We start from the raw sequence: 16,069 nt of genomic DNA on the forward strand, positions 1-16,069 counted from the left end.
CACATTCTCCAGGGCTCAGGAGAGGGGCTGCCGGTTATGTTAAAACCGGTCACGCCTATGTGATGAAGCTGCCAGCAAAATCCCCAAAGAACGGGGTTCGGAGAGCACATTCATGTGCCAGGAGGATGGTGCGACCTAAATCCACGGACAAGAGCTCCTGCACTCAGGACCCTTCCGGACCTTACCCTGTATACCTCTTCACCTGGCTGTCCATCCGTATCCTTTATTACATCCCAGTATAATAACCTGGTAGAAGTATTTCCCTGAGTTCTGCGAGCCATTCTAGCAAATTATCAAACCCAAGGAGGAGTCATAGGAACCCCAATTTATCACTATTCTGTCAGAAATCTAGGAGGTCCAGATTTGGGACTGGTGTCTGGAACGGGGGTGGTCTCGTGGGACTGGGCCCTCAACCTGGGGTCTGTGTGAACTCCAGGCGGTTAGTGTCAGAATTGAACTGAACTGTAGGACACCCAGCGGGTATCTGGAGAGTTGGAGAATTGGTTGATGGGGGAGACCTGCACACTGGGCGTCAAAAGGAGTGTGTGTGAATAATTAAGAGGAGCAATGCGTGTCCTTTTTTAGGAGTTCAGACCACCTAAGTCGAGGGTGAAATTCAGCGGGGAGAGAAGTCCTTCTTCCTAGGGCCACATAGGACTCAGTGGCTGGTGCAGGGAGAAGCCGTGAGTTAAAACCTCCCTGCTCGGGGTACAAAGTCGTCATGGGGACGTAAAGAGTAATGCAGGGAGTATAGTCGATAATATGGTGCCAGGTGGGCACTAGACTTATCAGGGGGATCATTCGTAAATTATATAAATGTCTAACCACTCTGCTGACACTAATATGAAATTATATTGAATGTCAACTGTAACTGAAAAATAAAAAAGTTTTAGAGAAAAAGAGGTGAAAAAGAAGTCTAACCACTATGATATATACCTGAAACTAATATGATATTGAATGTCAACTCTAATTGAAAACACACACACACACACACACACACAAACCTCCGTGTTCTTTTGCTTTTCTTTCCTCTCTTTCCTCACCCTCTCCACCCGGGACCAGGCCCCCATTGTCTGTCCCTGGACCACTTCTACCTGGCCCATGTCCCTGACTGGGCCCTTCCCTCCACTCCATCACCCACCACCTCCTTTGTCCCAGGGCAGCCTGCTTTCTAGTGAGACGCCTTTTCTTGTCGGGGCAGAAAATGGGTTGATAAACTGCTTCCCCAATGCTGTTAGAAATTTGTGCTAGATTACCCTGTATCATCCTCCCTGCCCCTCTGCCTTGTAGGGGAGAGGCTGAGGACTGGTTTCCCCAGGCTCCTTGCAAGCATGGTCTCAGGTTAGATTCTGCCCCAGAGAAGCACCTAAAAGCTGGAGAAGAAGCAGCCATCACATGCTGGTGGCAACGGTGGGTGGGTGCTTGGGAGCCAGAGTGTGGCCAGGGGCTTACAGGCGGCCGTCTGAGAATCAGCCACTTCGGGACATCCCCCTGCTGATGACACCGGAGCGTCTTCCCCTTTCTCCTCAAGCCCTTCCAATCATTGCAGAGCCTCGAATTCCTGTATTAAATCTTTGGAAGCTCCACAGACTTCACGTGGCGTCTGTTTTCCGGACAAAACCCTGCCTGACACAGGACTCAAAAGTTAGCCAAGTAGAGCAGTGGGACAACGTGGCTTGAGTCCCAAGCACCCAAGTTAAGTCCTGGCACCTTCGGGTCGTGCACTCTCTGTGCTCTCAGCACAGTTTCCTCATAGAGAAAAGGGGGACGTGGTGGAGAAGATGAATGAGTTACCCAAGCACGTAGAGGCTGAGAGGCCAGAACTCTCGACCCAGAACCACATGCAAACCCCTGCACTGGGAGACTGGACCACACTCTAGCACGGATTCTAGTGGCTTCAGGTGTGTCCCTAGAAGGACCCCAGCCCCCCAATGAAAATGCCTGCCTGAGAAAGCTCAGGGGCTGCTCGGAGAATGTACTGTTTGTTCTAACCAGCATGTCCCCCCACCACCTCCTGAAAAGGGCTCACAGTTGTGAGCATGTGTCTCTGCAAGTCAGAATTATCTCCCTCAAGGACCTGAGAACCATACAGTCCTCGCCAAGTTCCGTGACGCCAGCTAGCAGCCCAGCTGCCCAGTGGCCCCATGGCATTGACACTGACCCCCCCCCAGCGCAGTTTTCACTTCTCTGACTCTCTGAGCTGCTCCTGCTCCCTCCTCCAAACCTTGAAAACGCCCAGCTCACCTCTGTGCACATCAGAATGGCGTTCAGCCCTCCCCCTGCTGTCAGTAGTGACTGAAGGGGCAGTTTTCCCTGCTGTCACTAAGGGCGGCCTTGTTTATCTTTGATGTGGCCTCCTAACCTGAAGCAAGCAGTGCGGGGGTGGGGGGAGGCATATTTTGAATAACGCAGAGAGAAGGCAAAACTGCCACCAATGGAAACAGTCACTAAGGTGGAATGTAAAGCATTCTTGGGGTGCTGTCTGGGGACAGAAACCTCCTAGTTTTGTCCAAGACTGCATGGATAAGCGCTCATTCTGTGAGCACAGGAGCTCCAACCCAGGAGGGAGGAAGCCCCGGGAATTCTGGCCCCCGGAGGTCCCCCTGGAGCTCCACCTGTCATCTTGGCAGTAGCAGGCTCTGGGCTGGCCCTCAGGGTCCCAAGACCCCCTCTGAGGGACCCCTGGCCCACCCCACACAAGCCCACAGACACGTGCCCCACTCCCTTCACGACACTCACCCCTGAGCCCTGCTCCAGCCAATGGCTCAGCCACAGGAAGTTGAAGACCAAGAGCAGGATGAACACCACCATGACCAGGAAAGTCAGGACAGAGATCACATAACCTGGGGGGGAGAGGGAGGTGACGCACAGGTGCCGTGGAAAGGTGTGCGGCAAATGTTGACAAAGCTGCTCTTCCACCCTGGCTCCTGGGGCCTCCCTGACCCCTGTCCACCTTGAACACCTCAAAGGACTGGAAAGAGCTGCGTTCTGAAGTCAGAAAGCCCTGGGTTCAAACCCTGGCTCTACTGTTTACAAGCTACGTGACCCTGGGCAAGGTACCAAATGTCAGTGACATTCTCCTTCCTTACCTATGGAATTGGTGATGGCAGTCATACCAGCCTCACGGGCTACTCTGAAGATGACATAAGATGATGTGTGCCAAGCACCCAGCCCAGTGCCTGGCACATCAATGCCATTCTAGAGAGGTTAGTTCCCCTTGCACAAGTCCTGAGGGTTCACTTTTCAAAATAACAAGAGCTACTGGTACATAGTCCTGTGGGTGATATGCCAGGCATTGTGCTAAAAACATACGCATCATTCTTGAGGTAGGAATTGCTATCCCCTGTTTACTGAGTCTCCAGGAGGGGAAGTCACGTGCCCCAAATCACAGAGCTGGTGAGTGGCAGAGCTGGGATTCAAAGGAGCCCAGCAGGGGGAGACCCAGCATGCAACCCCTCCTTGAGCATCTGTCTTTTGCCCCAGCTCTCTATCCACCTAGCCAGTCTGTGTCTAACCTTCCTTTTCCCAGATTCCACCCTTCCTAGGGGCCCCTCAAGGGCCACCTCTTCTGAGACTCTGTCTGGCTCCAGAGATGTCTCTCGCCATGTAGTGGGTGCCAATGTCCAGCTAGGTTTTGGATTGGTTCTGAGGTGACTTTATATCCCCTCCTCGCTGGAGCCTGGCCTGCACGAGCTACTCTGTAAATATAGGTCAAGTGGTAGCTTGATGGGCTTGTCGTGTCACAAGTATGTGCCATTTCGCTGCCCTGGCCAGGCCCTGTGCACCAGGGACGCCCGTGGTGGAAGGGCCGGGGATGGTGATCTCCTCTGCACAGCCTACCTCTCCCTGCCCCAGACGGGTGGAGAGGAGACCCACCTGGCAGGGAGTTAGGTTCCAAAGTCAACAAAGAGTGAAAAACTTGGCTAGAGTCAAAATTACTCTCAGAAATCTCTGAAATCACTCAAAAAATGCAGTGCGATACCCTGGTCTTGTGGCTGTAACATTGTACAATTATGTATGCATGCACTTGGTAATGCACACCCCTCAATAAAGCAGTAGCTTCACAACTTCTAATTGCCACCCGCCTTCAGAAACACATTTTAATCCCATCAAAATAGAAGCGTCACCAATGGTGCAGTAGGCCAGGGCACCGGCAGTCCATTCTATCCTATGCCATTTCTCTCAGGGCTGCCAACCACCCACTCAACTGACCACCGCCCGCTCGTGGGTTAGGGCCGGCAGTTCGGAAAACACTGAAATAGACTTCTGTATTGACGATATTTTCTTATTTTTGTATTCTGATGTGCTGGCATTGGAGCCTTGATCCTGGAGACACAGCCCTTCCCAGGGCCAGCTAATTCCCAGAGATGGCCAGCGACTCCCTGTGGGGTCCCCATGATGCACAAACGAGCCCACCCACAGCCCACAGTCTCACACATCAATCAAGCCAGTAGGCCTCCTGCCCTGCATCACCTGAGGGCCGGGTACCAGACAACCAAGGACCACCCTTATAGCCCAGAGCCCCCGAAAATTATTCAGATCATCTCATCTGAACCTTCCTCGGTCACCTCCCCTGGTTCCCTACTCTTTCTCATGAAAACTCCAGTGAAGCCTTTGAGCCATGCCCTCTCTTTCTCACCCATCGCCTCCTGACCAGCCCTGGTGCTTCCCCACGTGGTCCTGCCTGGCATGCCAACCCTGCTATTTCTAGGAATCTGGGACTATACACTGCTGCCTTCATAACAATAAATTTCATGTCTTACCATACCTGATTAAAACAAATCGCAGGTACATTTTAACACAAGTACCATGAAAACATAACGTCCAGCATCGACTGTGGTGGAAGAGTTACTGCAACCGAGTGTGGCTGGGATTGTGCAAGGTAAACCCATGTGTGGCACGTCTCCTCTGGCCTCTCTACCTCACGTGACCTCACATGTTCCAGTCTGACCCAGTTTCAGGGGTTGGTCCCAGAGGGAGCCCCAGGTCGGACAAGGGGCAGCTGACAGGCCATACCTCCGGCTGCCTGGATGTAGTGGTGGTAGACGCGCCAACTCAGGGACCCTTCTTCCATTGTCTCCTTCTTTGTCAGCTGATTTTCCAGCACTGGGGCAGGGGAAGAGAAGAAGGAAATGGAATGCCTCCCAGTCTCTTGCATTTACTGCCAGCATCAAGAAGAGTCCTTGCAAAGCCTTCCGCTCCTGGCTTCCAATTTTTCCAGCTCCCTCACTGTCCACCTACAGTGCCCCACCCACTTCTGACCAAAACCAACAGGTTTTCTGTGGAAGACTCTACAGGAGGTAACCTTTGACTTGGGCCCCAGAATCTGGAAAGGGGGTCCATCCCCAACTATTCAGTAAACCTTGGAGGGACTGGAGTTCTCAAGAGCCTGATGGGTTGAGAGAGGCAGCTGAAGAGAATGAAGAAAGCAATGACCCAGGACCAGAAAACTGAGTTCCAGAATTGTCATCGCTGTGCAACCTCAGGCAAATCAATTAACCTCTCTGTGACCCCATCTGATAATTGGCAGACCTGTAGATGGTTGCGAAGATGCTTTGCATCAATACACTTCAGAGACAACTGCCCCGCAAAATCTAGCTGTGACACCAGGCAGAGTCTTGGCCTAGAGCAGGGCAGGTAGGTCAGTACCTGGAGATACCAGTAGGTACGGTGATGACCACAGCCAAACAGGAAGCAGCACTGTGGAAAGCATCTGTGATTTCTGCCTGATACTCTCTGTTCTTCTAATAACAACACCCCAGTGTTTCCTGGGGAAGGAGGCTCTCTTCCTGGAATTTGAATCTTGACAGAAATGACACCGGGATGGAAAATACTTCGAGTAGAGTTTCTTCCGAAAGATTCTGCACCTGCTCCTGCTACTGAAAACCCAAAGTTGCTGAGGCCTGGTTCTTCAACTTCTCCCTTCATTCTGTGACCTACACCCTCTCCTTCCAATTATTTTTCTGCCCAAATCAGTTTTCGACCTTCACAAAGGCAGGCGTCTAACACGTGCCAGGCGCTGTGCTGGAGTCTCTGCACCTGGCCGCCTCCAATCTCCACATAGCCCTGCGAAGTTAGCGCCGTTACCTTCGCTTTCACCAATGAGGGTTCAGATAGGTTAAGTGGCTGGACTGAGGTCACACAGCTTTGTAAGCAGCAGGGCTAGAATCCAGATCCAGAACCTATCTGACTTTAAAAACGGAAGGCTTTCTGTTCCGCTGCCCTGTCTCAGAAGAGGGTAAGGCCGTGAGCTTGTAGACATTGGGGATTGGGCCCAAATCATTTTTTATTTCAATACCTTTGTTTTCATCGCTTGTTCTCCACACACATGTAATGAATGAAAGTTGAAATGCCTGGCAAAGTTTGCAGCTTATGCCACTTCCAGCCAAAGCTACCCTGCCTCTGCCTCCACACACCCGGCCTGTGCCCCCCACCACACTTCCGGGCTACTTCAGGCCTCCGAAACAGCACAGTCCACACCCCACAGCCCTCAGCTTCTTGGACCAGCAGCCTGTATGTGTGAGCTCTAGAGTCCCAGACAGTGAGGGACATGGCCCGGTCTGGGGTCCAGAAGGAAATGCCGGGATGTCTGGGGGACCCAAGCAGGTACCAAGATGTTCTCACCCACCCCCAGCACATTACCAGGATTGTCATTGGGCGGCTCTTCCTGGCGGGTGGTCTGGGCCTGACCTTCCACCTGTGACACTTCTGCTGTCTGTGCTGTGTCCTGAATCTTGTTCTGGGAAGGAAGTACAAGCCATGAATGCAGGGGCCGCTCCTCCCCATGGGGCGTGAGGGTGGGGTGGGGTGGGGCGGGGCGGGCATCACCTGCATGACTTCCCTGTGTATCTTCTGGATGAAGTGGGCGTATTGCCCCTTTTTTTGTAGTAGCTCACTGTGAATTCCTTTTTCACAGATTTTCCCCTCTTCTAGCAAAACAATCTGGTCACAAAACTCTAAATACTGAAGAGTCAGAAGAAATAAGGTCTTCGGTAAGCATACGAAAAACATGTTCAATTTCACTATTCAAAAGGAAAATGTAAATTTAAATCCTGACAAAATATCATTTTACACCACTAGGTTGGCAAAAATGTAAACATTGCACAACCCCAAGTGTGGCTGGTAACTGGAAGTAAAGGGAATTCTCATAAAATGCTAGAGAGGGGTTGTAGATTGGAGCAGTTCGTTTGGGAAGCAATTTGATCGTATCTAGTAAAACTAACGATTTTTGAAGAATTATGGACCAACAATTCAACCCTTAAAACTCTATCCTAAAAATACTCTCAAATATGCATACAAACACATGTAGAAGGATGTACATTGAAGCACTTTCTGTAAAAGTGAAAAATGAGGGGGTGGAATACCTGTGTATCCTAGAGAAATAAATTCTGGTACTTGCAGATATTGGAACACTGTACCAGTGAGTATTAAATAAAGTTACCTGTATCAACATGGAAGTCCTCAAAAACATAATGTTGAGGCGAAAAGCAAATTAACATAGGACAGGAAGTAAAACATCAATTGTATACATCTTGAAAGTGTGGAAAAGGAAATTTGGTCGTGTCTGATGATTCACGCACATGTCGTAAAGGTATGAAGACACGCCCGGCCCCAGTGGACACCAGAGTGCGGGGAGCAGGCCGGAGGCACTGGAACGCCGCCTGGGGGGGGCGGTCCCACGTTTGATGGGGTCGTCTGGATGGTGGGCACATGGGTTTTCATTAGATTGTTTTCTAAGCCTATTTTATGTCTTACATGTTTTACACCAAAAAAAAAAAAAAAAAGTAAGGCCAAAATATACGTAAGAAGAAGAGGGAGAAGCAATGACAATAATGTCTTGAGGCCTAAACCAAGTATGAAAATATCCGGGGGAAAGGACCTGTGAGAGGCAGCAGCTGGTGCCGCCATGGCACTCAATCGAAGAAGTGAGATTTGGGGAATTCTTCTTTGGGGAGTTGTTTTTTCTTTTTCTTTTTTTTTTTCCAAAAGCACTGGCCCGCCCATGGAGTTTTGAAGGTAAAGGAGACCATAAAATTTGGTTTCAATTTTCAGCAGCCTATCTTCTCTGTGTGGAAAACAAAGGAACTCCAAGTTCATTACAACACTTCCTGAATTTGGGGGTCTAGTCTGAGAGGAAGGGGTAGCTGCTAGCAAGTTGTTATTGAAGCACGCCGAAATGGCTTGAGGGTCTACATTATAGGCCAATCATGGCCAGAGCCCAGGAAGGGTGGTCACCTGCAGCTGGTGGGTCACCAAGACCACGGTCTTCCCCCTGAGTGTCTTCTTAATGCACTCCTCGAAGACGTGCTTCCCCACGTGGGCGTCCACGGCCGACAGGGGGTCGTCCAGCAGGTAGACCTCACGGTCAGAGTAGACGGCGCGGGCCAGGCTGATCCTCTGCTTCTGCCCGCCCGAGAGGTTGAGGCCCCGCTCCCCGACCTGCGGGCAGGCAGCCAAATGTACCGTGTCAGAGGGCGAGCTCGGCCAGGCATGCTCAAACCAGCTGGGCAGCACTGAACCCCTCAGGGCACACTCCCGGACACCTAAGGATCCCCCACCCCGTCCCCACGCATTTAAGAACTCGTTTTCAAATTTTGCCTCATAGAGAATGAAAGGATGAAAACACTGATTTTTGTGAATTAAAATGTTATAAGTCATAATTTGATACAATTTTTCTAAATCTGTCAACTTCTCAGGAGGTATATTAAACCTTTGGTAATTTAGATAATAGACTAAATCACGCATTCCCCCAAAACAGCACCTTCTTACGCCTGATCGGGTTTTAAAACTCCACTGACTGCAGCTGTCAGCTTGAGGCGCCCTCGGTCAGGTTATCGAAGCCCGTTTGCCCCGTGCTCTGCAGCTGATCCCTGAACAACACCGGTTTGAACTGCCCGGTCCACGTCAACACACAGTCGGCCCCTCACATCCGTGAGTTTCACACCATGGATTCAACCAGCCACGGAGTGTCTTTGATCCATCTTTGATTGAATCCGCAGATGCAAAGGGCTGACTGTAGAGTCACAAGTTATATGTGGATTTTCAACTGTGGGGGGGTCAGCACCCCTATCCCCCACATTGTTCAAGATCAACTGTACTCAACAGGACAACTTCAGTGGCTGGGAGGGGCTCTACTGTTACTGTCGTGGGAAGGGCCCCCTATGTCAGGAGTAGCAGAGAGTGACAGGCAACCAGAGTTCCTTGGTCCCTTTATTTTTGGTCCCCTTGCAGACTAGCGCTCCAGTAAGCTGCTGGCTGGCCTGTCCCTCAGTCAGGCTCTGAGGACGAGGGGCCCAGGGTCTAAGTCCCAGTACCTGATCTACCATGAATTCGAGGTTTCAAGAGCGGCAGGGTGACCTCTTATCCCTGTTCACCATTGTGTGAGTGGGACAAGCTGCTTAGCCTGGCCAAGCCCAGCTTCCGCATTCAGTCACTCATTCAGCACGTACTTACGAAGTGCCAACTTGGTCTTCTAACGACAGGCTAACACCTACTCTACACGGGTACTGTGCACAGTACTCGGAGGTGCATCAACCTCCAACCTTAAAGCAACCCGCAAGGTCAGTACTCCCACTGCTGCAAACCAGACCATGTTTTTCCTACTGAGGAGACAACCATGAACAGGACCACTGAGACCTCTCCCCTCAAGGATTGACCGTCCCACCTTTCCAAGAAAGACAGTGAAAGAACTGACCTCCTACCATGTTTCCCTGAAAATAAGACTAGCCAGACAGTCAGCTTTAATGGGTCTCTTGGAGCAAAAATTAATATAAGACCCGGTCTTATTTTACTATAATATAAGATCCGGTCGTATATAAAATAAGACCAGGTCTTATACTAATTTTCGCTCCAAAAGACACATTAGAGCTGATGGTCCTGCTAGGTCTTATTTTCGGGGAAACAGGGTAGATGAAACAAGGCACTCAAGTTTCCGGACTAGCACCTCAGGCATGGTAAATGGTCAGCAGACTCAGCCATTATTAGGGAGCAAAATCAAGACCACAATACTGCTTTGATCTTAGCAGGGTCTTATGTGTGGCTGCAATGTGAGACAGTGAATCATCAGGCAAACGCAATGGTCGGAACTCACATGGCCGCTGTGGGCCAGGGCTGGTGGTCCCACTGGCCGAGGAAGTGCTGGCCAGTGAGGGTCAGGGCCGCACGTGGGCCACAGGGGCACTGATGAGGTTTCCTAGCTTCACAGAGGGAGGAGGTATTGTCAGCTCCCAGTGCTTGTGGGGGAAGGGGGCCTCTTCACCAGCTCTCACTGCAACAGGAGTGCCAACTTCCCTCCCTCTGTGGGGAGGCTCGGGGCACAGCTGGAGGGCCACCTGGGGTCCCTCCTCTACCTACCCAGTAAGGCAGCCTGAGGACCCCAGAACATCACAACAGAGCTGGGGGGTGCTCACTTCACACTTACCTCCGTCATGTCTCCAAAGGGCAGAATTTCCAGGTCCCGCGTCAGGGAACAGCAGTGGAGTACCTGGAGGTACCTGGGAAGACAGGTAGCTGAAGGGACAGGTGGCCATAGCCGCCCCAAGTTTGGAAGGGAAAGGCCTTGCTTTGCATGCTGAGGCATTTGGATTTGATCCTGAGCCTGATGGTAAACCGCTGGAGGCTTTTTTCATATCCTTCCTTCTTTCCTTTGTTTTAATCCATTACATACGTGTATTTAGTGTTTGAACAGAACAAGAAGATACAGTGAAAAGCAAATCTCCCTCACATCTTTGACCCTCAGCTGCTTTTCTCAGAAGCAGCCAGGATTACAGTTTCTTATGCTTGTATTCGGAAATCGTCTATTCGGCTACGTATGTGAGTGGCGTGTACAGGTTTATACTGTTTTAACAGCACCCCAGTATTCCATTATGTGGCTGTTCCCTGAACCCATGTCCCAAGGACGGACACCTGGGTTCTGAGTCTTTTGCTACCGTGTTTCCCCAAAAATAAGACCTAGCCGGACAATCAGCTGTCATGTGTCTTTTGGAGCAAAAATTAATGTAAGACCCGGTCTTATTTTACTATCATATAAGACCAGGTATAATATAATATAATATAATATAATATAATATAATATAATATAATATAATATAATATAATTAATATAATATGAGACCGGGTCTTATTAAAATAAGACTGGGTCTTACATTAATTTTTGCTCCAAAAGATGCATTAGAGCTGATTGTCCGGCTAGGTCTTATGTTCGGGGGAACATGGCACGATGAACAGTGTGCGGTGTGAACGTTCTTGCACGTGGGTCCTGTGTTCATGGGTGAAATGACATAGTCATTAAATACCTGGCAATGCTGAGTACATTTCTGTCTTTGACAGAGATTTCAGAGCTACCCTATGAGTCGCGTCGGTCTGAAAGAGCAATCCAAGATGGCTGAGGGCTGTGTTCTAGGAAGACCACCCTGGAGGCAGTCCACGAAGGCACGGAGCCGGAGGGGACAGGAGACAGGGAGGCCAGGGCAGGGGCGGTGAGAAGGGTTAAAGCAAGAAGTCAGAGGACGGGGGGCCCGCAGTGGAGTTGGAGGGGAAGAGATGAACTCCAGAGATATGAAGGGGCTGGAGCTGGATGGGTTTGGTGACCATTGAGATGGGAGCTGGATGGGTTTGGTGACCATTGAGATGGGAGCTGGATGGGTTTGGTGACCAATGAGATGGGAGCTGGATGGGTTTGGTGACCAATGAGATGGGAGCTGGATGGGTTTGGTGACCGATGAGATGGGCGCCATCAGAGGAGGAGACATTAGGCTTGCTAGGATGCACGGTTCTGTGATGCCGTCCCCCTGAATTGAGTAATCTGGGAACAGAAGCAGGCGAGGTGGGGGTGGGCGAGCAGGCAGCTCACAGTGGGCACTGGACCTGTCCTTGAGGAGCCCAGGGGACAGCCCGCTGGCGCCGGCCAATGTGCACCCCTCCAGGTCTCTGCCCATGTCGCAGCCAAAGGAGGCCAGCATCCACCACCGCGGGAAGCACAGCTATAGCATTTGCACCAAGGTTTCCGGGGTCCTTTACTGAATGTCCTGACACTTCACTCAAGATTTCCAAGTGAATGTGTCAAACAGGTCCACGCGGGACCCAGGGAGGGAGAGGCCGGAAAGGGCAAGGAGAGGTAGAGGCGGGCAGCCATCCGGCCATGAGCCCGAATTCACTTCCTCCACAGCACACAGCGTCCACCCTTTGACATACCGTGTGAGTCAGGGGTAAGGGATTAGTACAAATGAAGTTCTAAAGTAACTTCTGGAGGGGGAAGGTTATTTTGGCTCCTATAGTACAATAGTTAAGCGTGACATTTATGATAGCAACTGGGTTCAATCCCAGTGATATCAAATCCTACCAGCTGTGTGACTCTGGGCAAATTATTTAACCTCTTGGGGCCTCCACTGACTTGCCTAGAAAGGAGGTAAGATAATAATCTTTCTTTCACAGTGAGGGGGAAATATAGTGATGCAAGAAAGTGAGCACACATGAAGTGTTAGCAGCTGGGAGTCCCTCCCAAACCGGCCACACCGCCCGTGTCCCTCCCCGCCCCTCCAACAGCTTACCAGGCCTTGTCATACTGCCTCCCCAAGAGGATGTTCTCTCTGACGCTACCCGGGACGATCCAGGCCTGCTGGGGGACGTAGGCTAGGCTTCTGTGGACCCCCACCGAGCCCTCCAGCAAATGCATCTGGAGCAGACAGAGTCCAGCCTCAGGCTGGGGGGCAGGGCGGGGGGGGCAGCGGCACACCCTGCCCACTCAGCAGCCAGTGCCCTGGGACCCACTGCCCCCACCCTGGGGGCTCTCCTGTGCAAGTGGGACTTTGAACGTGGTCCTGCCAGGCTCGCCAGTGAGCCCAAGGGAATGGCCCTGCGTGCGTGGAGCTAAGACAGACCAGTTCCTGCCGAGGCTGAATCCAAGCTCTGCACTGAAGCCACCCACACTTTTTGCTCTTGTTTCCTAGTCCTGTTCCCTAGCAAGCAGTGCCTGGAGGCCCCTCACAGTCAGATGGAAAGCCCCAGACCAGCTCTGATTATCCCAGGATATCACGGAATTAGGACTAATGTTGTTGGGTGTGTAATGGCTTTGTGTAGTTAGTGGAAAACTGTTCTCATGTTTTGGATTTATGATGGCGTGTTTAGTGGCAAGGTGTCATAATCTCTGTAATTTAAAATAGTTCTACAAAATACGTTTCTGCATAGATGTGGCAAACATGCAGACGCTATCAACTATTGAATGGAGGTGGTGGGAGTACACGGTCTTTACTGCAGTGTTCTTCCTGCTTTTCTGTTTGATAAATTTAAAAACACACATGGAAAAACGACTGCTCCCCTTAACTCCTTCACCCCAGAATGGGACCCACCATCCTGTGCTCCTTTCTCTTTCTAATCCTGTGCTTCCTACTTCTGAATCAGAGTAAGGCTTCCATCAATAAGAACAACACTTTAAAATCAGACCTTTTTGTTTTCATTCATTGTCAGGAAAGCAACTGGTTCATTTGAAGAGTAAACAGACAAACAGGCAAACCGTTGGCACTAGGCAGGTGGCCACCAGGAAACCTATGATGAGGAGCTAAGCTCCATCCCTCACATGCTGTGTGACCTTGTCCAGGCACCTCTCTGAACATGACCTCATGGTAGCATGGACATGCCTCATAGGGTTGTTTGCAGGGTTGAAGGGGGAAATGGGAAGCTGTGAGCCCAGGGCCTGGTATACAAATCTCTTCAAACTAGTTCTATGATTTTTTTTTTTAAGTGGAGTCTTTGTTTTTTCCAGTTGCAAAGAAGTTGGGGGAAGGCCATCACATGTGGAGCACAAAGAAACAAGCCATCAGACTGATATATTCGGAGAGAACTGCTGCTGACAATATGATCACAGTCCCAGGAGGTGGTGAGTGTGACCGTTTGGGAGAAAGAGCTGAAGGAAGAGCATTGTTAGTTCTCCCACAATGTGGGAAGGAGGGGTGACCGGCAAAGAAAGGAGGAGAAAGAGAGAGAAGTGCAGGAGGAGAGGGCGGCTGGGGATGAGAGGAGAAAGGCTGGTGGGACCCCCCCCAACCCCGTGGAGAGGTGACCATAAACGCACACCAGGTGTTGTGGCCATTTCAAGGAGTTGTTTGCTAGGAGTGTGTAACGTGACCCCAAGTGTTTTGGGAGAACGGGTTTGGGATTTTTTTGTAACTCCAGCAGGCGTGGGCTGCGCCACATGTCTGCAAGGCTGGACAATGAAAACATCCACAGGTGATGGAATGGGGGGTTCAAGGGCAGTGGCCCCCGGCGGGCATGTGAATTCTGCCAGGGTACGAGTAAGACTGCCCCATCCTGTCCAGGACGGCCTGCTCTCCGCATCCCTCCTTCCTTCCTCTTCCTGCTCTTCCTTCTTCCACACTTTACTCTTGAGTCTCCTGCACAAGGGACAATGTCCCACTCTGAGTTTGGCTTCACGAAATAACTTAAATTGTCAGGTTAAACTTTGAGACACCCTGTGTCACCACCCTGATAGCTGACTGATTACAAAACAGAGTGGGGAAAGCAGGCAGAACAAGTCAGGGTGGATCTCCAGGTGTCCTAACAGGCAGCACTCCTGGTCGGAGGGTGAAAAGGAAGCACATTTATAACTCACCACCCCCTCGGTGCACGCCCACTGTTTTCAATTTACAAAAACTTGATTGGCTCAGACCAAGTGATAGTACACCTGACGGGGGAAACTGAAGCTTGGGAGGCCCTGATGGTCCTGCAGCCGGTGTGTGAGGCACAGGTCACTTACCTCCCCCAGGATGGCTGACAACAGGCTGCTCTTGCCGCTCCCCATGGTACCACAGACACCTAGCAGGGTCCCCTGCAAAGTCAGGACAGACAAGTGTAGGGACAGCACAGCCCTCCCACTTGCCCAGGGTGGGTCACTGTTGGACCACAAAATGACAAACAGAAAACAAAAAAGCACACATACCCCAAAGCCCCTCAGACAAGCAGATCTCAAGAGATCTGAGGTCAGTCTATAGAGATGGGATGGGAGAACCTCACAGGAAGGAAGTCAAAAGGGAAAGGCGGAAAGGAATTCATGGATAGGTGGTCCCGTCGGGCCAGAAACCCCAATGCCAGATGGGCCTCTGTCCTACTGTGTGATCCTGCGCCAGTCTCATAGCCTCTCTTCACCTGTCACATGGGGTGGACAAAGCCAGCCTCACAGAGCCATGCGTACATTCATCCATTCATTCATCCACTCATCCATCAAATAGGCATTTGAGTTTCTTCTGTGTACCAAATAATGAAGAAAAGAACTCTCACTGAGCTTGCATTCTAGGGGGGAGAGAAAAAAATATGGAATCAATAAGCAAACAAACAAATGACATCAGATGGTGATACGTGATTTAGGTCAAATGAAATTGGCTATGATTTTCAGAGAGCTGCACGTTAAAGCAATTTTAGATGGGTTGGCCAGGCAGGGTTTCTTAAAGCAGATGAGACCTGAATGACAAAAGGTCCCAGGCTATGGGTACAGGAGGTGCAAAGGTCCTGAGACAGGAGCAATGTTGGCCTCCCAAGAGCTGTGAAGAGGGCTGACGAAGGTGGTGTGGAGGGAATACGTGGAAGAAGAGTTCAGAGAGGTGGGCAGGTGCTCGGGGAAGCCTGGGAGCCCTCCGGAGTGCAGTGTCACTAACGGGAGAGATCCCTCTGGCCACTGCGTGTGGTGAGCTGTGAGAGGGCAAAAGTGGAGGCAGAGAGGCTGGTAGGGAGGCTCTTAGAGGAGGTGGACGCAGCGTGGTGGTAGCTGGGGCTCGGGCGGGGGAGGGGCTATCGTGAGAAGTTGAAGTGGAGACGACAGGCCTTGCTGATGGATGAAACTCGTGGGAGAGAAGGAAAGGAGGACCTGTGTGACTCCCAGGTCTTCCACCACTGGAAGGACAGTGGTGCCATCTCCTGAGATGGGGGAGATTTGGGCAATGGGTCAGAGATGGTGAAAATCAAGAATTCTTCTTGGTCTTGTTTTGTTTGAAACGCTTGGTAATCATTGAAGAGGAGATCTAAATAAATAGACAGTGGAGTCTGGAGCTCAGAGGAGACTTTAAGGCCAGAGAATGGCATA

General features: G+C 50.9%; 1 protein-coding gene across 1 annotated transcript in view; it reads right to left on the bottom strand.

Annotated features, from left to right (window-relative positions):
• The window catches only part of ABCC11 (ATP binding cassette subfamily C member 11), a 60,354-nt gene that overhangs the window by 18,682 nt on the left and 25,603 nt on the right, over positions 1-16,069 (bottom strand). The window contains exons 12-19 of the mRNA XM_033129135.1: positions 14,750-14,821; positions 12,549-12,673; positions 10,421-10,493; positions 8,236-8,439; positions 6,829-6,963; positions 6,643-6,739; positions 5,017-5,106; positions 2,740-2,843 (exon numbers count right to left, since the gene is read on the bottom strand). Of these exons, the coding sequence (XP_032985026.1) occupies positions 2,740-2,843; positions 5,017-5,106; positions 6,643-6,739; positions 6,829-6,963; positions 8,236-8,439; positions 10,421-10,493; positions 12,549-12,673; positions 14,750-14,821 (900 nt within the window). The remainder of the gene's footprint in view (positions 1-2,739; positions 2,844-5,016; positions 5,107-6,642; positions 6,740-6,828; positions 6,964-8,235; positions 8,440-10,420; positions 10,494-12,548; positions 12,674-14,749; positions 14,822-16,069) is intronic.

This window comes from Rhinolophus ferrumequinum, chromosome 15 (assembly GCF_004115265.2).
Source record: "Rhinolophus ferrumequinum isolate MPI-CBG mRhiFer1 chromosome 15, mRhiFer1_v1.p, whole genome shotgun sequence".
In the NCBI taxonomy this organism is placed as follows: domain Eukaryota; kingdom Metazoa; phylum Chordata; class Mammalia; order Chiroptera; family Rhinolophidae; genus Rhinolophus; species Rhinolophus ferrumequinum.